At 42.3% G+C, this 22,974-nt stretch overlaps 1 protein-coding gene across 1 annotated transcript in view; it reads left to right on the forward strand.

The window, feature by feature from the left end:
• The window catches only part of LOC130117535 (protein MTSS 1-like), a 98,997-nt gene that overhangs the window by 8,659 nt on the left and 67,364 nt on the right, over window positions 1-22,974 (forward strand). Inside the window, exon 3 of the mRNA XM_056285637.1 lies at window positions 4,731-4,804. Within this exon, the coding sequence (XP_056141612.1) occupies window positions 4,731-4,804 (74 nt within the window). The remainder of the gene's footprint in view (window positions 1-4,730; window positions 4,805-22,974) is intronic.

The following is a 22,974-nucleotide window of genomic DNA, read 5'->3' on the forward strand; positions in this document are numbered from 1 at the left end:
TATGATCATCCGCAAACTTAACAATAGTGTTTGAGTTGTGGATGGCTTGGCAGTCCTGAATGAAGCCTGCATAAAGGAGGGGGCTCAGCACTCAGCCCTGGGGGATGCCGTTGCTCAGGGTGAGGGTGGAGGATGTGTGCTTGCCCAGTTAGACAGTCTGGGGGCAGTTGATGGGGAAGTCCAGTATCCTACTACATGTTGAGAGAGTTAGTCCTATTGCATGGAGTTTGTCGACCAGCTTGTTTAATCTGACTGATGGTGTTAAACGCTGAGATGTAATCATCAAAGAGCATCCTGACAGGTGTTGGGTCTTTTCAGGTGAGAGAGGGCTGTATTGAGAGCCACACATATGGAATCCTCAGTCAAACAGGTGTTGGCCTAGATCAGCTGGTGCAGTGTCTTTGATGTTGAGTACCAGTCGTTTAAAACATTTTAAAATGACAGTTGAGAGTGACTGGCGGAACCTTTGGATCCATAGGTTTTTTATGAACTGGTATGATAGTGGTGGATTTGAGGCATTAGGGGACTGCATAAGGATAGAGAGAGGTTGAAAATGTGTGTGAATACCTCTGCTAGCTGGTCAGCACAGGCCTGGAGTACACACCCTTGTACACCACCAGGCCTAGCTGCTTTCCATGTGTTGATGCTGTGGAGGGTCTGCCGCACTTAGTATGTAGGATAAGGGTCTGTGGGTCTCCCAACAGTTTGAACTGACTAGAGGTTGGTTATTGTCTTTGTCAAACCAAGCAAAGAAGTTTAGTTCCACCACTAGATTAGCAGTGTTGTTGGCTGGTGTATGCTGTGTGTTATTTTTTCCCTTTGTAATTAGTTAATAAGAGTTCCACGTAAAATTTCTGAGATTGTCGGGGATAACACAAGAAAGCTAGGATGCTTATTTCGATTGTGGTCCTTGATGGAAGGGGATACAAGGAAAGTTCTCAGCAAATGACAAACTTGGCAGCTCATACAGTCAAAAAACACTATGCTATACAACAGAGACACTATATACAACACAAGGGAAAAATCAAATTAGGCAATAAAAACTCGAAACGGGTGGTTCCTGTCACGCACATCTTAACAGTATATGAGATAATGATTTAAACTAACCGATTCCTACACCACATTTTTACAGTGGTTTTGAACCTGCCCACTCCGTCAGTTTCATTCATGACTTTGGGTAGCTTATTCCATAGTACAGCTACTGAGTATAAAAAGGTTGCCTTGTCAGCAAACGTTTTAAAAACCTTTGGGTACAAGGTCAGTCGCGCTCCCCGTAGTGACATAACTAGGGGTATGTCCCTAACCTGGCAAAAATAGTTAATGAAATATTTGGGCACATCTCCCCCAACAATCCTCAGTACCGTACACCATTTAATCTGGTCCACCCTATCCTGTACCCTAAGCCAATTTACTCTCAAAATGAGAGGAAACCAAGTGAGTGTCCACTGGTAGCCTCAACAATTCTGACAAGCTTGTTCTGTGACGCCTGAAATTTATCTTTGAATGCCTTTGGAATACCGTCATACCAAGCATAACAGGTGTAGTCAAGCTGACACTGAATTAGACCACCAGTAAGTATTTTCAAACCCCCAAAGTCCAAAAATGTTGAGATCCTAGCCAAAAAAACGTATCCTATGATTAACCATTAACCTTTGTAAGTACCTTCAAAGCCATTTCATATCCAGATAAATGATTATCCAATATACATCCGAGGTAATTAACTACAGATTGCTCTACTATCGTGGCATCATCAACCTTGATTTTAAAGCCATCAGGGTTCCTCAAATTATGTCTAGAACTATAGATGAACCGATTGCAATGTTCTTGGCCGATTCTGATTTCTTAGTAGTCTGACCTGCTGATTCCAAATTTTTTTCCCCCTAAGAACTATAATTGACAGCATACACAAACATTTCTGTAACTTTTCTTTAATGGAAATTTCAATTGTATGTTCATGAAACATTGACTATTAAATAACTTAACATTTTCTCCAAAACGGCACCAGGTTACAGGACCTTCTCTCACTAACTCAAACAAATCTTAAAAGAAAAAAAAGTGCTTCAGGTATTGGAAAGAGTTTTTTTTTATAATAAAATCCAACTGAAAATGAATTGAAGTATATCTCACTTTATCTAACATGTTTTACTTTCCCAAAGTAAATGGCAGTTTTCAGCGACATGTTTTGGCGTGTGTGTGTGTGTGTGTGTGGCTGTGACGTTACTGTCTGTGCCACTGTGTGCACAACGTGAACCATCGTGTAGCACATGCGTGTAAATTTGACCAGCACAGAATAGGATATATCTGAGACTGACCAGCTGGTCAGTCACCTGTCATGGCCAATAAAGCTGAAAATTTTCCGATTCCAGTCACCGGCCGATCAATCGCTGTATCTCCGTCTAGAACCAAATAAAATAGACTTGGTTTTGCCAAGATGGAGGGATAGCTTATTTTCACTTAGCCATCTACCAACTAATTTAAGATCCGAGCTTAAGGTTTTTTCAATCACACTTTTATCTTTGTGCGACATAAACAAGGCAGAATCATCTGCATAAAGAAAGGGATCACATGAACATGCCGATTTTAAATCATTAAAATATACAACAGGAAAAATAAGAGGCCAAAGGACACTTCCTTGGGGCACACCACACTCTAGTATGAGTGTGAGTCAGACTTGAACCCACAACATTTTTTATACATGGTATGTACCTCAACCAGTAGAACTAGCCGGTGTCCCATGTTTAGCTATTGTCTGCCCAGTTGCGGAAGTTATCTTTTTGAAGTGTCTATGGAAAGTCACAAGTTTGGTAGAAGAAAACTCTATTGGTCCATGGAAGACCACAAGCGTTCCTCTTTTAAACCAAACAAGGTTGGGACGTATACATTTGTGACGGAAACTTTCTGGACAATGGGCCTCATTCATCAATTGTTGGTACGTACAAATTTGTTCTTACTCACACATGGAATTTTTTTAGCTCTCAAGATGGTCTGACAGTCACAAACAAAGCCTGATGATTATTTGTAAGTCCTTCCCCTTAACATCTATTGTCTACCTCTTGCTTGTTAGCCAATTGGTGTCTAAATTCAGGGGTTACCCAGGTTCTACACTTGTCTCTGAGACAAACTTCAGGGCTAAAAAAATTCCATGGGTGTGTAAGAACAAATTATTCCATACAAACAATTGACGCATGAGGCCCATTGTGCTTAGTTGAATGGCCACTTATCTGTAGTCTGGTTCAAACATGCTGGATCCGATATCACACGCAGACACTCACACACATACACAGAGACAGACTTTCATCTCCACACCTCTGACCTTAATCACATATGTTGTTTGATTGGTTGACCAGCAAGCTAGTTGTAGTGAATCAGCTAGCCTGGCAATTTGTAAGCCACATAATAAGATAGCCATTCAGTCAGGAAGCCAGCCAGAGACCTGGTCAGACAGACAGCCTACAAGTTAACCAGCTAGCAAGGCGACCATTCAGTCGGTTAGCCAGGCAGCCAGCCAAGCTGTTATCCAGCTAGCGAGGTCTGTCTCCAGCCAATCAAGTCAAACTGCCAGTCGGGTTGTATGATGACTAAAGCAGATCCCTCAAACCAGAAGCCTTTTCCGATTCTACCCTGGCTGGTAGCATTAGTGTAGATTAAAATAAGATGTTTTGCATCTGTCTGTCTGGGGTATTAAATTATTCTGGTTTTGTGATGTCTTTTTCTGTTAAACATGTGTAAATACTTTTATTCATTTATTTATTGCGCTAATTTTCATTGGCTAACAAATAGTGCTGCATGACAGCAAAGAGGAAACGAGATGGACTTAAAGTCATGACTTTCGCCCCAGACAGCGGAACCACAGAAGGCATGTGTCTAAAAACTTGAAATCGGTCGATCCCACAGTCATCATTTTGGTGGTCTGTTGGTGCTCCAGTGTCTGCCAAAGGACTCCTCTCTCTGATGAGCTGGGCAGATTCCAGGGGTCTCCAAGCAGTCACATAGACATTCCACACGTAGCAGGACACCAACATGTAAAGACTGCACTGAACCACTTTCTCATTCACACTAAACTTGTTTGCACTATCTTTCTCATCCCTCTTCTTTCTTTTAACACACACACACACACACACACACACACACACTCAAACTCTTTTTTGCCTTTCATATCCCCTGGCGGTCACATGTCCAATGTGCAGGCTTGATCAGACACTGAGTCATAATATGTGGTTAATATGTCACTTCTTTTTCCGCAGGATAGTTTTATATATATATATTTGCACCAGACACACTTTCTCTCACTCACTCACTCACTCACTCACTCACTCACTCACTCACTCACTCACTCACTCACTCACTCACACACACACACACACACACACACACACACACACACACACACACAAAATCAGATACGAAAACTATGTACTATGCTCTTGTAGAACAAAAGAGGATCAGATAAGCGTTTTTTATGTTGTTTTAGTCTATGCCTCTGGCTTGGCTGGTCAGCTAGCACCTGTATGTCATTACTGCAGTTAACCAGCCTTGACAGCCCTATTTTGACCCTGTGTGTGTGTGTGTGTGTGTGTGTGTGTGTGTGTGTGTGTGTGTGTGTCTTTGAGCTCTTTTTTAAGCTCTGATTCGCTATCTTAATTTTGCTTGATTTTTTTTCTTTGCCCTTGTATTGTTTCACGTTGATTGACACTACATTTTTCTTAAGCTTGGATTATTTTCGTTGCCAGGGCGACGGTGGTTGCTGCGGCTGCCTTCCTAGATGCCTTTCAGAAGGTGGCTGACCTGGCGACCAATTCACGAGGTAATGATATGTGTGTGTGTGTGTGTGTGTGTGTGTGTGTGTGTGTGTGTGTGAATGGTGATGACCACTGGCAAACATTCCTTATCAGCACTGCCAAATCATTTCCATCACAGGATAACATTATTGTGTGTGTGTGTGTGTGTGTGTGTGTGTGTGTGTGTGTGTGTGCGCGTGTGCATCTGTCACTGCCTTGTGATGGTGAGTTCGGTCTTTTCACCCCACCCCTGCATTCAAAAAGCTATTTGGTTGTTTGCTCTTTTCTCTGGGTAGTAAATCCATCAGGATGCTGTTTCAAGCTCTGCCACTGGCTTTCTCCTTACCCCAGATTGCCCTCCCATTTCTGCGTCATCTGGCTTCACAGGCTGAGTCTGGCTGGACCCTTGAGTGTGTTGTGTGTGCATATGTATGTGTGTGTGTGTGTGTGTGTGTGTAAGAGAGAAGGCCAAGGAGGTCGACTGAAAGGCTCATCTCTGTCTATACTACATAGTTTGAATCGAGATGAAGTTTTAGTATCTATGGATAATGTTTTGAGCAGGGACACTGTTTGAGAAAGAGAGGATGGCGCCTCCTGCTCTGCTCTGTTCTATTAATAGGAGCTGTGACAGACACACATTCATCACCACGCACATTGCAGAGAAGAGCAGGAGGGAAATGGAGAGACTGAAAGAGAGTAGGACAGAGACAGAGATGAGGGAAGGTTAAGGGGTTCATCGTTTCAACTCTATAACATACACGCATGCAGTGTAGATACTTGCCACAGTAGTGTCAGATTCAGCCAGCTGTGGAACATTATGTCACCTCTCACCTCTTCTTCTATGATTTACTCGCTCTCTTTCACGCATCGTACTGAATACGTACATTACCTGAGCAGCATTGTATTACAGTCGTTTCACAACCCATTCATCTCATTGCCCCAGAGAGTGCCATGGATAGTGATGACTTGTAATGTATTGTTGTCTGGCGTGCTGTAATCTTTATTATCTGTATCAGTGGCAGTAGTTTGTCCGCACAGCAAGAAAGTTAAGAGACTTTTCATTGAGCCCAGGTTCTTGGACAGCAGTCTGAAAAATGGTTTGTGAGAACCAATGAGCTCCAGGCTGGTGGAGTTGTCTGGCAGAGGCCCTTCATGTTCTTGTTGCCAAAATGAAGTCTTTTGAGTACTTATAAGGCTTATTTTGCAAAAAAACGTTTTAAACTTTAAACTACCCAGATTGATATTTAATGAATCATACAATGCTGAGACTTTCCATGTCCCATTTTTGTATTAATTTTACTTATGCGTTCTGCTATGTGATATTATCAAGGCCCCTTTGGTAAAATAGCTTATTCAGTCACCTTCAATATTGTATTTCCAGAATAATTTGGGCACTTTCATCGTCCTCATGCAGTACAGTCAGAGTGCATAAACACTGACTAATGCTACCGCTTCCTAAGAAACTGTTTCCCTAAGATAGCCTAACTAACAAGGGCCTAATTAAAGTTTTATGAGACAAACATGCGCACATTTTTATCTAACTAATGGCTGTCTTCCTGCTGATAAGGGTGTTTGATTTTCCAAAGAGGTACAAGACCTTTTTTGTTTTTAGCGTGCTTCAGAGAGCTCTGATTGTTACCATAATGGCTGCCATGTGTTAGCGAGCAGTATATAGAGTGCCTTTGGTAACCTTCAGCTTTGTGAAGAGAACTTGCACTTTCTGCTGATAAGTATGAGAGAGTGAGAAGATACCCTTTCTAAAAGATGTGTGTGTTGGTGTGTGTGCTACAGTAGCTTTGATGTTGAAAACCACCTGTCTGGTTTGGATAGAGATCAGATGGCTGCTGTACAGTAACATTGTTTGACACTTGTATACTCAAACATCATCACCCCCCCCCCCCCACACACACACACACACACATTTACATGCCAATGTTTAGCCAGAGGCTACCTTAGCCAAGTTACTTGGTTAACCAAGTGTTGGTCCTTTGTCTCTCCTCTTCTACCTACTTCTGTCTCTCCTTCTTTCTCTCTCTTGCTTCCAATCGTCAAACTTTTTTCTTTCCTCCTCTCTCTGACACCCCTCCCCATCTTTCTCATGCCAACCCCCATGTGTCTCCATAACACAACTTGCTTTCTTGAGCCATCTCCATGGAAACAGCATGGACATCAGGTGTTTAGGGATGAAAGAAGGGTGGGAGGGAAAGGGTAGAGAGTGGAAAGGAAAAAAGGGAAAGGCAGGAAGGAATGAAGGATGAGGAGCTAAAGGATGGCGACTTACCTCTTCCCACCCCCACCTTCACCCATCAGTATAGGTATGCACGCACACTCTGTTACCTTAATAACCAGGGGTAGTTTTCCCACCCCTATCTTTTGTCTTTTTTTTTTGCTGCTGCCCTTTTCCTGTGTAACCTCATTTCTGTGCTTGTTTTTTTTCCATGTGTGATTACGAAACACTTTATGGACATTTATTTTGTGTCTGTGTGATACAGATTGTGGGTTTTTTTTTTCTTCTTTTCATTATCTATATCGGACAACAGTTGACATGCCCTTGACATTATGGCAAGATAACATACAGTCTAACAAATGGATGAACTCGAAGATAACCAGAGGGTAGACATCTGGTTCATCCTACTGCGGCTGTCAATAAGAACAAAAGTTAGATTCCCTTTGTAGATTTTTATAGTGTTTTAAAACTTTGTAGGTTTTGGCACTGATTGAGGTAGCTCATAAAGATCTGTTGGATAAAAGTTAGGTCTAATCTTTGGCAAATTTATTGATGCTTTTGCTTGCGGCATCATGAAAACTTTGAAATACATCAAGGTTCCAGCCACACTCCAGCCAAAATCTTGAAACTTGCAAACAAAATGTTTCCAGACACTCCATGATATGGTGTATGCAATTGAATTATGTGTCTACACCTGTCTGTAAATGTCAGTGATTTAATTAACATGGGTTGTATACATGTTTATTGTTGTCAGTAGGTTTGCTGAACCTATATATTTTACAGTCAAAACTATGTTTTGCTAATATTATTTGAGATGATTGACTATCCATCCCATCCAATATCCGAACCGCTTATCCTGCTCTCAGGATCGCGGGGAGCCTATCCCAGCAGTCATTGGGCGGCAGGCAGGAAGATACCCTGGACAGGCCGCCAGGCCATCACACAGGGCCGACATAGACACACACATTCATACCAAGGGGCAATTTAGTACGGCCAATTCACCTGACCTACATGTCTTCGGACTGTGTGAGGAAACTGGAGCACCCGGAGGAAACCCACGCAGACACGGTGAGAACATGCAGACTCCACACAGAAGACGACCCGGGACGACCCCCAGGGTTGGACTACCCTGGGGCTCAAACCCAGAACCTTCTTGCTGTGAGGCAACCTCGCTAATCACTGCACCACTGTGCCACCATTATAGTACTACTGATTTTTTTAACTTGTTTTTTGTTTTACTTTGCCAAATCTGGCCTAAACGATTATCCCAGTCTTCCCAGACACAATTGCTCAAACATCAAAACAAAAAACCGATATAGTCGTCGCAGTACTTACTCAAATCCAATAAGGCACACAGAGTAACTATTTTCATACCTGATGCAAGCCATCTGGAAAAATATTCATGTGTTTCCTTGTAATGCAGATATCCTACATTGAAATTACCTTAAAGTTCCACTCCAGTGATGTTTTTAAAGACATAAAACGCTCTGCTTGATATAGTAAATTGTCTGATGTCATTTTGCTGCAACACAAGTTTAATTATCTTGTTAAAATCCTGAAAATCACATCTACTCTTTTCCCTTATTAAAAAAAATCCAGAATCTATGAATATGCAAATTAACCCTGCCCTCAATTTAAATCTCCCCCACCCCTCTGCTGCCCGCCTGCAGTGCATAGACTTGCTCACCGTCGACTCTCCTCTTCAATCACAGTAACCTCTGCTTGTTTTCTGTTTGGGTTGCTACTACACGCTACACAATGGCAAGTTGTAATATAGGAGTAATTCAGCCATACATGTTCCAAACGGAAACCGATTCCAAAGAAGAAGAGAAAATTGGATAGGGTGGCTGTGGCTTGTTGGCGGCAGTGGGGAGGAAGAAGCAGGTTGTCATGATTGTGGAGCCTTATCGCCCCTGCTGAGCCACCGGTTTACTCTCTTGGGCCTGCATGGCAAGCGGAGCCTCACCACCATCACCACCACACTGGGCGGAGATGAATGTACCAGACGACCGACACAGATGAGAGAGATGGCAGGCTGGCACGGACGGAGAGAGAGACGGTGGGAGAGCCAGAGTTGACCGATGCCACGGGTAGTGCTGGGCCATGTGCACAGAATCGAGGGAGATGTCGCATGTGCCACGAATAGCATACCGCGCCGGGCGGGGCAGTCACCGGTTGGCTGTCACCATGAGGAAATGGAGCCGGGAAGGGAGGAAGGAGCGCACGAAAGGGAAAGACTGGGAAAGATATCCGTGCCAGCCATATCTGTGGCAAGCTCTGTCTACTCTTCGTGTCTGTATGTATGTGTCATAATAAATATCTGACTGACTATATTTGCCTCAGTCCCTCTGTCCAAACTCCGTCGTGGTAACAGATTTGCCACAGTCACGTACAAGTGGACGTATCAGAATGGTAATGTATTTTATATAGTTCTCTCTACATTAGAAACGCAACGATAATAGATAACATGAGCCTTAAGGTAAACCTTGGTCCCGCTCACCAGCTCTGACAAGTGATCGTGCCCTTGTAAAGACAAACACTCAGATATGCCGTTAAGAAGAAACGCTTTGAACACCATAGAAATTCTCTGGTGAAAGAGAAAGAAAAATAAACTTACTGGTTGACCAACATGTCAGCTAGTACTCACACTATGTCTCCAGGATAAATGGACGGCACAATGTCGGGCTTCAGTATAAGTTGTGGCAAAACCCATCTGTTTTTGTGATAAATTTTTAAAACGAGGCTCTTAAAAATTGCTACTGAAAACCCGTATTTTCTGTGGAAGTTTGGCTGGGACATTACAATTTTTCCAAATAAACTGCACCCATTTCTCTCAGGTTTTCAGATCGTTTGGTAATAAATGAAGGCTCACTGTATCTCCTTTTGTAAATTTGCAGGGGAACGCAAGACAGATCTCTGCCACCGTTTTGAAAGCAGTGAAAGTTATAGCCGACCAAAAGGGTGACCGAAAGGGTGAGATCAGGGATACAAGCGGCTGAAATGGGTTTCCTCCGCATAGTGTCTGGGCTCAGCCTTAGAGATAGGGTGAGGAGCTCGGACATCCGGAGGGTGCTCGGAGTAGAGCTGCTGCTCCTTCGCATCGAAAGGAGCCAGTTGAGGTGGTTCGAGCATCTGATTAGGATGCCCCCTGGGTGCCTTCCTTTGGAGGTTTACCAGACACGGCCAACTGGGAGGAGACCCCAGGGTAGACCCAGAACTCACTGGAGGGCCTGCATGTCCAATCTGGCCTGGGAATGCCTTGGGATTCCCCAGGAGGAGTTAGAGGGCATTGCTGGGGAGAGGGACATCTGGAGTGCCCTACTTAGCTTGCTGCCACTGCGACCCGATCCCAGAGAAGTAGCTGATGATGAATGAATGAATGAATGAATGAATGAATGAATGAATGAATGAATGGATAAGTAGCTACACCTGGCTTCTCCTCTGGCTTGCATCACGGAAGCAGGTGATGCAAGCCATAATAATCATATGTAAAGCACCACCCCGTGCATTAACGGGATTGGTTCCTTAGGTTTGTGACGTATGAAATCCTGCTTGTCTGAATCAAATTTTTGGACACTGTCCTTGGTACACTGCAGTTTTAAAGCAGATATGCTCAGCCATGGTGTTGACTGCTTATTTTGCTCCTGATATGTCTTGTGACATTGCACCAACGCCACATGGACATATTAATAAGGTTAAAAACTTGATTTTCAGGGCGTCCGGGTGGTGTGGTGGTCTATTCCATTGCCTACCAACACGGGGCTCAGCAGTTCGAATCCCTGTGTTACCTCCGGCTTAGTCGGGCGTCCCTACAGACTGCGGGTGGGAAGCCGGATGGGGGTATGTTTCCTGGTCGCTGCACTAGCACCTCCTCTGGTCAGTTGGGGGCGCCTGTTCAGGGGGGAGGGGGAACTGAGGCGATTAGCGTGATCCTCCCACACGCTACGTCCCCCTGGTGAAACTCCTCACTGTCAGGTGAAACTCCTCACTGTCAGGTGAAAAGAAGCGGCTGGCGACTTCACATGTATCGGAGGAGGGATGTGGTAGTCTGCAGCCCTCCCCCGATCGGCAGAGAGGGTGGAGCAGCGACCGGGACGGCTCGGAAGAGTGGGGGTAGTTGGCCAGGTGCAACTGGGGAGAAAAAGAGATAACCCCCCCCCCAAAAAAAAACAAAAAAACAAAACAAAACTTGATTTTCATCAGAGGAAGTCTTTAAGTTTAATTGGACCGCTACAATTTTTTTTTTGGGGGGGGGGGTGTCTGAGTGTTCATTTTTAAGAAAAACAGTTTTATTTGAGGTCATCATTGGGTAATTTGCTTTGGCAAGAATTTTGCTTATAGAGCTGAAGTGTTAGCAAACAGCAGTGGCTCTGCCTTGTTGTCTCTATGAGACAAAAAAAAAAACACAATGAAAATATTTTTTCTAATGGTAGAGAAAAGTACACATTATGTGTCCTCTAAAACATAACCAGTTTTTGCCAGCTTAGCAGAGTTGCACATTCAAAGTGTAATGGCTAGTGACAGGCTATTGACTGGATTGCTCTCCGTTTCAAGTGAAGAGGAGATCCTATCAGTTCCAATGCTACTTGTCTCAAAGTCATGCTGCCACTCAACCTAAAATCCATACACTTGAAGATGCATTTGTTGGCAAGGAGCCTTATGACTAGGCAGGGTGCTGTCTCCACATTTAATTCATGCTTCTTCTTTTTTGTATCAGTCAGTGACACTAAAAGGATCTGACACAGGATCAAAATGTTAACATTGTCATATTCTCCTTTCTGACTCCAGAAGATGTCAGTATGCTATTAGTCTGCTTTGCATTATGTCTAATCATACACATAATAATTATGTCGAATAACCCCCTGCCTCTCCTTCATAGTTAAGTAGTTATTTCAATTGTTAAATCAAAAAATGACTGCAGAGTCTGACTAAGTACGTCATACAAATTTGTTCCTTGCTAGAAAAAAATGATTACCGGCAGTGTTAAGCCAAGACTGCAGTTCACACAGTCTGATTGCTAATGTTGACACAGGCAGGTGGACCAGATCTCCAGTGTTTGCAGAGTTGCTGTATTAGATAATCATTGCGCTGAGCTATGACTGCATTATACTCGCTGTATGTCGTCAGTTGATTCAGATGTGATTCACTGAACAAGTGAACCTAAAATCATTAATAATAATAATTCAGTTATGGGAGTCACTCAGGGACAGATGTCAACCAAGCTGAACTTTATTCATAATAGATATTGGCCTGCTGAGCTGACTCCTGTGGTTCAGCAGACTGAAGCCTGTGTCAACACGTACCATACATTCTATCCATCTTTTTCAATGTCATCCTCGCTGGCGTCTCTCCCGTAACTTTGCTCTGTATACTATCTGATAAAAAAAGAAATGGTAGGAAACACTGTCAAAGTAATCATATGTAAACTTATCATAAAACCTGATCTGATCCATCATCAAAAAATCATACTAACAGCTATGTGGTTGTAATCTTTACATGCAGTGAGATGTTGTCAGTGTATCACTGGTGGATGTAAAACATTGTAACCCAAATAGTATGATTAAAATAACTGTCATCTATAAACAGCAAATAAAACCTCATATTAGATATGATCTGATCCAACTGATAAAATAATTACAACTCGGGGTGTCTGGGTAGCGTGGTGGGCTATTCCGTTGCCTACCAACATGGGGATAGCTGGTTCGAATCCCCATGTTACTGGCTTGGTCGGGTGTCCCTACAGACACAATTGGCCGTGTCTGTGGGTGGGAAGTCATATGTGGGTATGTGTCCTGGTCGCTGCACTAGTGCCTCCTCTGTTTGGTCGGGGCACTTGTTCAGGGGGGAGGGGGAACTGGGGGGAATAGCATGATTCTGCTATACACTACGTCCCCCTGGCGAAACGCCTCACTGTCCGGTGAAAAGAAGTGGCTGGTGACTCCACATGTATCGGAGGAGACGTGGTAGTCTGCAGCCCTCCCCGGATCGGCAGAGGGGGCGGAGCAGCGACCGGGATGGCTCAGAGAGTGGAGTGATTGGGCAGGTACAATTGGGGAGAAAAAGGGGGGAAAGAAATAATAAAAATTACAACTCAACAAACAGAAATGATCTCATAAAGTAATATATCCATGTAGAATTTTGTTATCAGTTTTCCTCTTGGGGTATATGGCTTGCAATCGTGTATCTGTGTTCTTCTACTAGGAACTTAATGAACACCAAATGACCTTACAAATTCAGAAGGGAGAAAAAAAAACTTATAAAAATCCTCCAAACTGAAGACACTTTGTCCATCTTTATTTGGTAAAGTGCCCTCTAAGTGTCTTTTTTTTAAGAGTTATGGGTCCGGTTTAAGGGATGAATTAGTTAGGGTAAGCCATGAAGTTATGAGGGTTGGAGTTTAGGTTAAGGGTTAGGGAATGAATGCAAGGCATAGAGTGCTCTCACAAGTAGAAGGGTGTGTGTGTGTGTGTTTGTTTGTGTGTGTGTGTGTGTGTGTGTGTGTGTGTATACCTCATTGTAATAATACTAAGTGTGATTCAGTGTTCAGCTTGCTAGTTTACAGTTCAGTGAAATACAAAGATTGATAAGCCAAGCAGAGGACTTCAGTGTTAAGACAAAGCCACTCTCAAATCCTTCTGTTGTGTTCCATTATCCAGAGTCTATTGGAGTTCATTGTGGACTCTAATTTAACAAAGACTCGATCTGTTCTGGTAGGATGGAGGGGCTATGTTGTGTTGTGTTCAGATTTAGACCCTGTCCAAATACAAAGGGCTGTGTTTACTTTCTTGTCTCGGTCTGATTAAGTACAGTTAAGTTTGCCTTTGGTTTTGGCACCTCAGCAGAGCATCTCGTCTCTACTCATTTTTCAACTGCCTCCACTCATTTTTCAACCACCACCTGCATTTCTGGGCTGGGGAAAAATCGATTCACTTAAGTGTATTGATTCTTTTTTTTTTTTTTTTTACAGTTATTCAATTCCTGAAGGCCAGTTTTCAAGTTAATTTTCATGTGTGAAGGATGTTAATTTAAAGGGTCACATTCGTGCTGTGTGCAGTTTTCAGGGGCGCTATTCATTTTGGCCCAACATTTTATTTTCTTATTTTCTTATATAACACTAGCTTGATGAGCAGGAATAGTCAAATGTAGCGCTTTACTTCAAAGGGTATTTTATTTACCACTTTCATATGCAGTATAGCAATGATGCTGCTGAAATAAAAGTCAGAAAGACTGACCGATGTGTGATGGGCATTATTTTTGGAAGTATGGCTCATGATATATGGTCTCTAGAAGTGTTTGATTCAACCTTTTCCCATGGTCTAGTGTAGAAAAAGCAAACAAAAATTGCAATAAACCGTACTATCAAGTCGCAATACAGGAAGTCCCTGGATTACGAATGAATTCCATTTTTGAGTCTGCTCCTAAGTCTTGTCTAACTTGTATGTAAATCAGAACAGTTACGTACAGTTTACATCTAGCATCAATTAGTCAAATATTTCTCTCAGTATATAGTATATATTTTACCTTAAACATAAATATAATAATGCAGTAATAATAATAAATGTAACTACAGTATAAAAAACATTGAAGAAACATTTCTTACATTTCAAACTCCCCACCTGCCACTGTCCCAGAGCGGGTCACGACCAGCGGAGGCTGGCCGTTTGATGCCAGAAACTAGAGCCCGCTCGGGGTTTAGCTCACCGGGTAAGTGAAAAAACGATGTTCGTTTTACCTCTCTCTGAATGCTTTATTATTTCCACTTTTGTTTCAATCATGATTGTTTTTCTTTTCTTCGATGCATCACCATCACTTGCATCAGATTTACGCGTTGAAGCCGTGATTACGAGGGTAAACAAACGAAAAATTTAAGTCCAAATACAACACACAACAATGTTTATGCGAGCCGACTTAAAATGGCCAATGAAGCACATAAAATGCGCAAAGTAGTCCATCCATTCATTAGCGCGAACCATTGTGTGTAACTTGATTTTAAAAAAAATATTAGGCTTTATCGAGGTCAGTTTGTAAGTATGGACTTTCGTAAGTCAGGCATTCGTAACCCGGGGACTTCCTGTTCTTGAGAATCGCACTAAATATTGAATCGGCATCCAAGTATCGGGATAGTATCGAATTGGGAGATAAGGATATCGTCCCAGCCCCCTATATATATATATATATATATATATATATATATATATATATATATATATAATCCAGTGGTTCAAATAAATTCTTTATTAGACAGTACTAAGCAATCATCAGCTGTTGACAGCTGATGATTTCTTTTATCAAAGTTATATATTTATATTTATTTATGTATATATATATATATATATATACACTACCGTTCAAAAGTTTGGGATCACCCAAACAATTTTGTGTTTTCCATGAAAAGTCACACTTATTCACCACCATATGTTGTGAAATGAATAGAAAATAGAGTCAAGATATTGACAAGGTTAGAAATAATGATTTGTATTTGAAATAAGATTTTTTTTACATCAAACTTTGCTTTCGTCAAAGAATCCTCCATTTGCAGCAATTACAGCATTGCAGACCTTTGGCATTCTAGCTGTTAATTTGTTGAGGTAATCTGGAGAAATTGCACCCCACGCTTCCAGAAGCAGCTCCCACAAGTTGGATTGGTTGGATGGGCACTTCTTTGAGCAGATTGAGTTTCTGGAGCATCACATTTGTGGGGTCAATTAAACGCTCAAAATGGCCAGAAAAAGAGAACTTTCATCTGAAACTCGACAGTCTATTCTTGTTCTTAGAAATGAAGGCTATTCCATGCGAGAAATTGCTAAGAAATTGAAGATTTCCTACACCGGTGTGTACTACTCCCTTCAGAGGACAGCACAAACAGGCTCTAACCAGAGTAGAAAAAGAAGTGGGAGGCCGCGTTGCACAACTGAGCAAGAAGATAAGTACATTAGAGTCTCTAGTTTGAGAAACAGACGCCTCACAGGTCCCCAACTGGCATCTTCATTAAATAGTACCTGTTAGAGCCTGTTTGTGCTGTCCTCTGAAGGGAGTAGTACACACCGGTGTAGGAAATCTTCAATTTCTTAGCAATTTCTCGCATGGAATAGCCTTCATTTCTAAGAACAAGAATAGACTGTCGAGTTTCAGATGAAAGTTCTCTTTTTCTGGCCATTTTGAGCGTTTAATTGACCCCACAAATGTGATGCTCCAGAAACTCAATCTGCTCAAAGAAGTGCCCATCCAACCAATCCAACTTGTGGGAGCTGCTTCTGGGAAGCGTGGGGTGCAATTTCTCCAGATTACCTCAACAAATTAACAGCTAGAATGCCAAAGGTCTGCAATGCTGTAATTGCTGCAAATGGAGGATTCTTTAACGAAAGCAAAGTTTGATGTAAAAAAAATCTTATTTCAAATAAAAATCATTATTTCTAACCTTGTCAATGTCTTGACTCTATTTTCTATTCATTTCACAGCATATGGTGGTGAATAAGTGTGACTTTTCATGGAAACACGAAATTGTTTGGGTGATCCCAAACTTTTGAACGGTAGTGTATATATATAACTTTGTTAAAAGAAACACTATATAAATACACACACATATATATATATAAAATCCAGTGATTCAAGTAAATTCTTTGAGACAGTACAAGCCTGTTTCATGCCATAAGCAATCATCAACTGTTGACAGCTGATGATTTCTTTGAACAAAGTTATATATATATATATATATATTTAATGGAGATTTCCATTTTCCTGCTTTTTAATGGTCATATGGCTGTTTTTCCAACTGCCTGTCTTTGAGTCATATCTTCTCAGCTAGTTGAAGGTGGTTGTTTTCTCTGTATGCTGCCTGTATCTTTGCATAGTTTTTGTGTAATTTTAAGCCATGGAGTTCTGTTTGCTTAAGCAATAGGTGCAGAGTGTGGACAGGCCAGCTTCGGCTCTCCGTGTGGTTTTCCAAATGGATTGGACTGTTTTCACAGCATGGTCTAAATTCCTGGTTGGCTGGCCCATACGGTCAATGGAGCTTGTCAGAAAGTAACCCCAAAGCACCTCCATCCATGTAATTTTTCTGCACAAGAACAAAGGTTGATCCTTTGGAAAATATTTTGATCAGGTTTTGCACTAGCATCAAGTTGGGGAATATTTTCTTGTGAAATCAAAAATGAATCTCGGCAGTACGGACATTGAACATATTACACACAGTTTGTTTTAGATACACATTGAGATTCACTGGTTGGCAGTTTATTTTTGCTCGGTGGTTGGTTTTTGCTTGGCTGGCTGTGTCACGCTTTCAATGGGCGGTTTGTCAGGAAGTAGCATAGCAGCGTTTTCAATACTCTCCTCACCGTAAAGTGAAGAAGTTTAGTGTTGGATTCTACAATTTGGCTGGCTGAAGAAGTACAAAGTTGGATAAAGGAACGAAGATACAAAATAATGAAACTAATTAAAGATAAATTGCAAGCAGCCCGTCATCAAGAAGTATTCTAGATGAATTTCTGTCTTGTGAGCCTTTTTTTTGCCCTTTCTCCATAAACTGGGATTTGCATTTATTTTTTTTATTTTTTTTTGGATTTCCATATTTTTGTCCATCAAACAAATCTTAAAATGCTCGTGTATGGTAGAATCTTTGCGAGTTTGGATATATTCTCCCTTTTGTACACAGTTTGTTCCAAATGTTTGTGCTTCTCTTTTTTTTTTTTTTGGAAAATCTTAATCCCATTCTTCTGTCTCAAATCATGAGCAACTTCATACAAACACAAAACCCTCTCATCTGAAAACATTACCGACTAAACTTTTCATAATGTAGGGGAAACCCGGGGAACCGCAAATGTTTTTGGGAGTTATTGAAATCTATATGGTCTGGGAGAAGGAAAGTAAGTTATGGAGCGCTGTCATCTGCGAGGTCATAGTATAACGTATGCTAGCTGCCTGGCGTGTCATTTATGTCATGTCAAAAGTGCAGATTTCACCAAAGCTTTTTGAAAACATGTTTTTGTCGATGAGACCTAGCGGGATTTTAAGACGTATTCACATGTTGAAAGTCGTCCTGCCTGTGGCAGTGCTCCCGATAAGAGATTAGCACAAATTCATGAGCATGTTCATATCCCGGACTGTTGATCTGTCTTCACACTAAGCCTCTCACTCGTCAACTTGAGGACCTGAACTCCACTAACTCTCCTTTTTGTGTGCTTTAATTGCTACTTGATCTTGTTCTTCTTTCAATTTGTATGGCGCTGTCTGTCTTTACCTCTTGTTCATTCAGTCTTTCAATCTGTCTTGTCCTTGTGCTCCTGTGCTGCGTTGTCCGTCTCTGTCTCGCACCATTCATCTGTACCACTCTGCATTTACTCCCTCTGTTTTTAAGAACATCAAACATGGACAACACAGACATACACACACACACACACACACACACACACACACACACACACACACACACACAGAGAGAACTTGGGTGCTAAGCGAAAAAAAACCCAAAACAAAATTCCAACTAGTGCAACTCAACCAGTGAATACCTATCACGTAGAAAAAAACATAACTACCGTGACAGAGAGATATATACAGAGTTGTACAGAATTGTTTATACCTGATTACAGGGTAACTTTGTTTGCCTGCAGTAGGTTGTAATGTTTTTATTTGATTTGAGCTCATGTGATTCCGTCTTAACGTACTTTTGGGTTAGAGTTAATTGAAGATCTCAGACATTTAGGCACACACAACAGTCCTGCTGAGAGATTGACAAACAAATTATGAGCAAGAAAGTCCTCGCTTCTTAGTCTAAAAGGTGGCGGTTTGATGGTTGTTTTCCCCCCACCTGAAACAAAGAAAAGATGTTGTTAAATGAGGTGGATGCAACATGTGAACAATATGCTGGTTGTAGGACATATAGGATGGATTATTGGCCCAGTAATCAAACAATTTAATCTACTTGACCTTCATCTAACTTAAAACTGCACTTGAGGCATGTGAACAGCCCAACCTGTACTGTGTTTCACCCGTGTGAAGAATGGAGGAGGGGCGAGGGAAGGAAAGGGGGAAAAGAGGAAAAAATACAAAAGCTTGTCTGGCTTTTTCTTTCTACTTTTGTTTCAGCTCTTAAAGCTTCGGTTCATATTTTCCGTGAATATTTCACTAGCCCTCTGTTTAGGATCAGATAATAGTTTCCTTCACAGTTTCCCTCGATGTATAGTGTGTGTGTTTGTGTGCGTGTACATACTTGCGTGCGTGTGTGTGTGCGCTTTTTTGTTGTTGCAGTTTCTTTTATATCCAAGACTGTGCACATACACTCACTGGCCACTTTATTAGGTACACCTTGCTAGTACCGGGGTGGACCCCCTTTTGCCTTCAGAACTGCCTTAATCCTTCGTGGCATAGATTCAACAAGGTACTGGAAACATTCCTCAGAGAGTTTGGTCCATATTGACATGATAGCATCACACAGTTGCTGCAGATTTGTCGGCTGCACATCCATGATGCGAATCTCCCGGTCCACCACATCCCAAAGGTGCTCTATTGGATTGAGATCTGGTGACTGTGGAGGCCATTTGAGTACAGTGAACTCATTGTCATGTTCAAGAAACCAGTCTTGAGATAATTCGAGCTTTATGACATGGCACGTTAACCTGCTGGAAGTAGCCATCAGAAGATGGGAACACTGTGGTCATAAAGGGATGGACATGGTCAGCAACAATACTCAGGTAGGCTGTGGCGTTGACACGATGCTCAATTGGTACTAAGGGGCCCAAAGTGTGCCAAGAAAATATCCCCCACACCATTACACCACCACCAGCAGCTTGAACCATTGATACAAGGCAGGATGGATCCATGCTTTCATGTTGTTGACGCCAAATTCTGACCCTACCATCCGAATGTCGCAGCAGAAATCGAGACTCATCAGACCAGGCAACGTTTTTCCAATCTTCTATTGTCCAATTTTGGTGAGCCTGTGCGAATTGTAGCCTCAGTTTCCTGTTCTTAGCTGACAGGAGTGGCACCCGGTGTGGTCTTCTGCTGCTGTAGCCCATCTGCCTCAAGGTTCGACGTGTTGTGCGTTCAGAGATGCTCTTCTGCATACCCCGGTTGTAATGAGTGGTTATTTGAGTTACTGTTGCCTTTCTATCAGCTCGAACCAGTCTGGCCATTCTCCTCTGACCTCTGGCATCAACAAGGCATTTTCGCCCACAGAACTGACACTCACTGGATATTTTCTCTTTTTCGGACCATTCTCTGTAAACCCTAGAGATGGTTGTGCGTGAAAATCCCAGTAGATCAGCAGTTTCTGAAATACTCATACCAGCCCATCTGGCACCAACAACCATGCCATGTTCAAAGTCACTTAAATCACCTTTCTTCCCCATTCTGATGCTCGGTTTGAACTGCAGCAGATCGTCTTGACCATGTCTACATGCCTAAATGCATTGAGTTGCTGCCATGTGATTGGCTGATTAGAAATTTGTGTTAACGAGCAGTTGGACATGTGTGCCTAATAAAGTGGCCGGTGAGTGTATTTGTGTGCTCATCCATTCATCCTATCTGTACAGGTATCTGTATCAGTTTGTAAGTGTGTGTGTTTGCTTGCATGCATGTATTGTGTGCATGTGCTGCTGCCTCACTGCAGGATCTCACTCTGCTCGAGTGTGCCGACTGAAGCGTGAGAGAGAGAGAGAGAGAGAGAGAGAGAGAGAGAGAGAGAGAGAGAGAGAGAGAGAGAGAGAGAGAGAGAGAGAGAGAGAGAGAGAGAGAGAGAGAGAGAGAGAGAGAGAGAGAGAGAGAGAGAGAGAGAGAGAGAGAGAGAGAGAGAGAGAGAGAGAGAGAGAGAGAGAGAGAGAGAGAGAGAGAGAGAGAGAGAGAGAGAGAGAGAGAGAGAGAGAGAGAGAGAGAGAGAGAGAGAGTTAGCTGGTGAGATTTTGCCCAGGCAGACTGCAAGAGAGATGAGGTCATTTCAGTGGGGAAAAAGAGCAGACTGGTCAAGTCAGGTCACAGTAAAGGCCTTTACACACTGGGGATGGGGTTTTTTTGGTTAATTAATCGCACGTCAGTATATTTTTTAGAACTGTTGTTTTTGTCATGAATGCTTTCAAACAGAATGCGAATATTATGTGGCAAAAAAATGACATTTTTTTTTCAGAATGAAGCTAGTTTTTCTGAGCTTTCGTACCACGAATAAAAGCATCAATCAATCTTGTTGTGCAGAACGGTTGTCACATCACAACTGCTAATGACAAAGGCGGACCTGTTGCTTGTTTCTGTTTCCATCGCCCTGTATTGTATGACCAAGGACATAAAATTATAAACACTATGAACTTAAGGACAATGTGTGGAGGAGCATCGCTGAACAAGTAGGCTATTGGGGATAGTGAGTAGTTTATGTAGTTTACTTTTGGATGTAGTAGAGTTGATAGCAAGGCAACCCTTCCTTGCTGACCCAGAGCCGGTCGTGGCGTATCCCAATGGAGGAAGTGCGCCAGGCGGGGTCCAGACTGGCACGGTCGGGGGGTCTCCCCATGACCCCGAAGGGAAGAGGAGGAGATCCCCATGCACTTTACTGCCATACCTGAACCTGCTGGGTTGAGTTGAGTCCTCCTAGCGTCTAGTGAATTTACCACAGAAACCAGATTCGTATCACTGCCGGTATGAATAGTTTTGATGCGAAATATTCGTAGGCGAGTAGTTTGCATTTTTGTGTCATTTATTTGTCGTGTCCCTTGTGTGTAGAGGCCTAAAGAGATTGAAAAAGAGACCAAATGACAAACTTCATTTGTAAGGAAACTTCATTTGCTTTGCATAGATGCAAAAAATGTAGTCTACATTCAAGAGTAGAGCAAAAACAAATTAAATACACTACCTGATAGGTTGAGCTATACTGTGTTGTGTTAAGATTAATGATGCACACAACGCTACACACAGATTTCTGTGTTTTTGGAGGGAGTTCTTCTATGTTCCCACTGTTAGTAGAAAACGTCCTATTTTTCAAGTTCTAACATGTTTGTTTTTCAGTCTCACAAGTCTAAAACTTGGGTAATATTGGCTAAAATGAAAAAAAGGTTTCCTGTATTTAGGGCTATGAGGCTTCTAGTCTGTAGGATTTTGTATTCACCCTCAATATTTTCAAGGAACATGGAAGATTATATGGCAGTGGTAAGACCAATTCATACTTACCGCATCTGCATGTCATTGAGGGTGCATGTGACGTAAATGTCGTCATCTGCCCATATCCACGAGGGTCCGTGTGGACCCTTATGGTCTTTTCAGATGGTAAGTGACACTCTCATCTGTGTACCAGCTTGGATCCGCAGGGTCTCAATATGCTCCTCATGTGAATAGACAGGCAGACAAGCGCTCCGCGCGTAAACGCCAGGCGCTGTACGTGTGGTAACCATGGAAACAGCTTCTGTGCACTACTGTATCTCTGCCGGTACAGCTGTATTTTCTTTATAGCTATCGCAACATATTAAAAGATATATTCTAGAAATATTGAAAGAAATATATATAACTAACACACACACTGCAAGGATCAGTCTCTCCTCCATTTTTTGGGATGACACTATGCGTTGCGTAAAAAAAAGTTCAAGACAATTAAGCTCTGGCGGCTGGTGTGTGTGTGAGACCAGCATGACCGTGACAGTTTTATGGGCTTGCGCCCACATGTCGCTCCACCTGACAGATTGTCTGTGCCCCCCTACCTGCCCGCTCACCTCTCATTGAAAATGAATTACCAAGGCGCGTCAATTGCTCCTCATCTGAAAAGACCTTAATGTGGACGTCCATGCACAGCCCAAAATTTGTGAATGCGGGGACTGTACGCATAGCAAGTGCACCGACTGCATGCTCCAGATAACAAAATCTATGCTTTGAAGAAGGGTTGTGTGAGGAGATCTGCAATTACTCACACTTATATGATTTGTCTTTGAAAGAATACAAATACAGCTAAATGGCGTTTAACTCATGGTGAGAAATCACATAAACGCTTGGGAGATATGA

Source organism: Lampris incognitus, chromosome 9, assembly GCF_029633865.1.
Source record: "Lampris incognitus isolate fLamInc1 chromosome 9, fLamInc1.hap2, whole genome shotgun sequence".
NCBI lineage: Eukaryota > Metazoa > Chordata > Actinopteri > Lampriformes > Lampridae > Lampris > Lampris incognitus.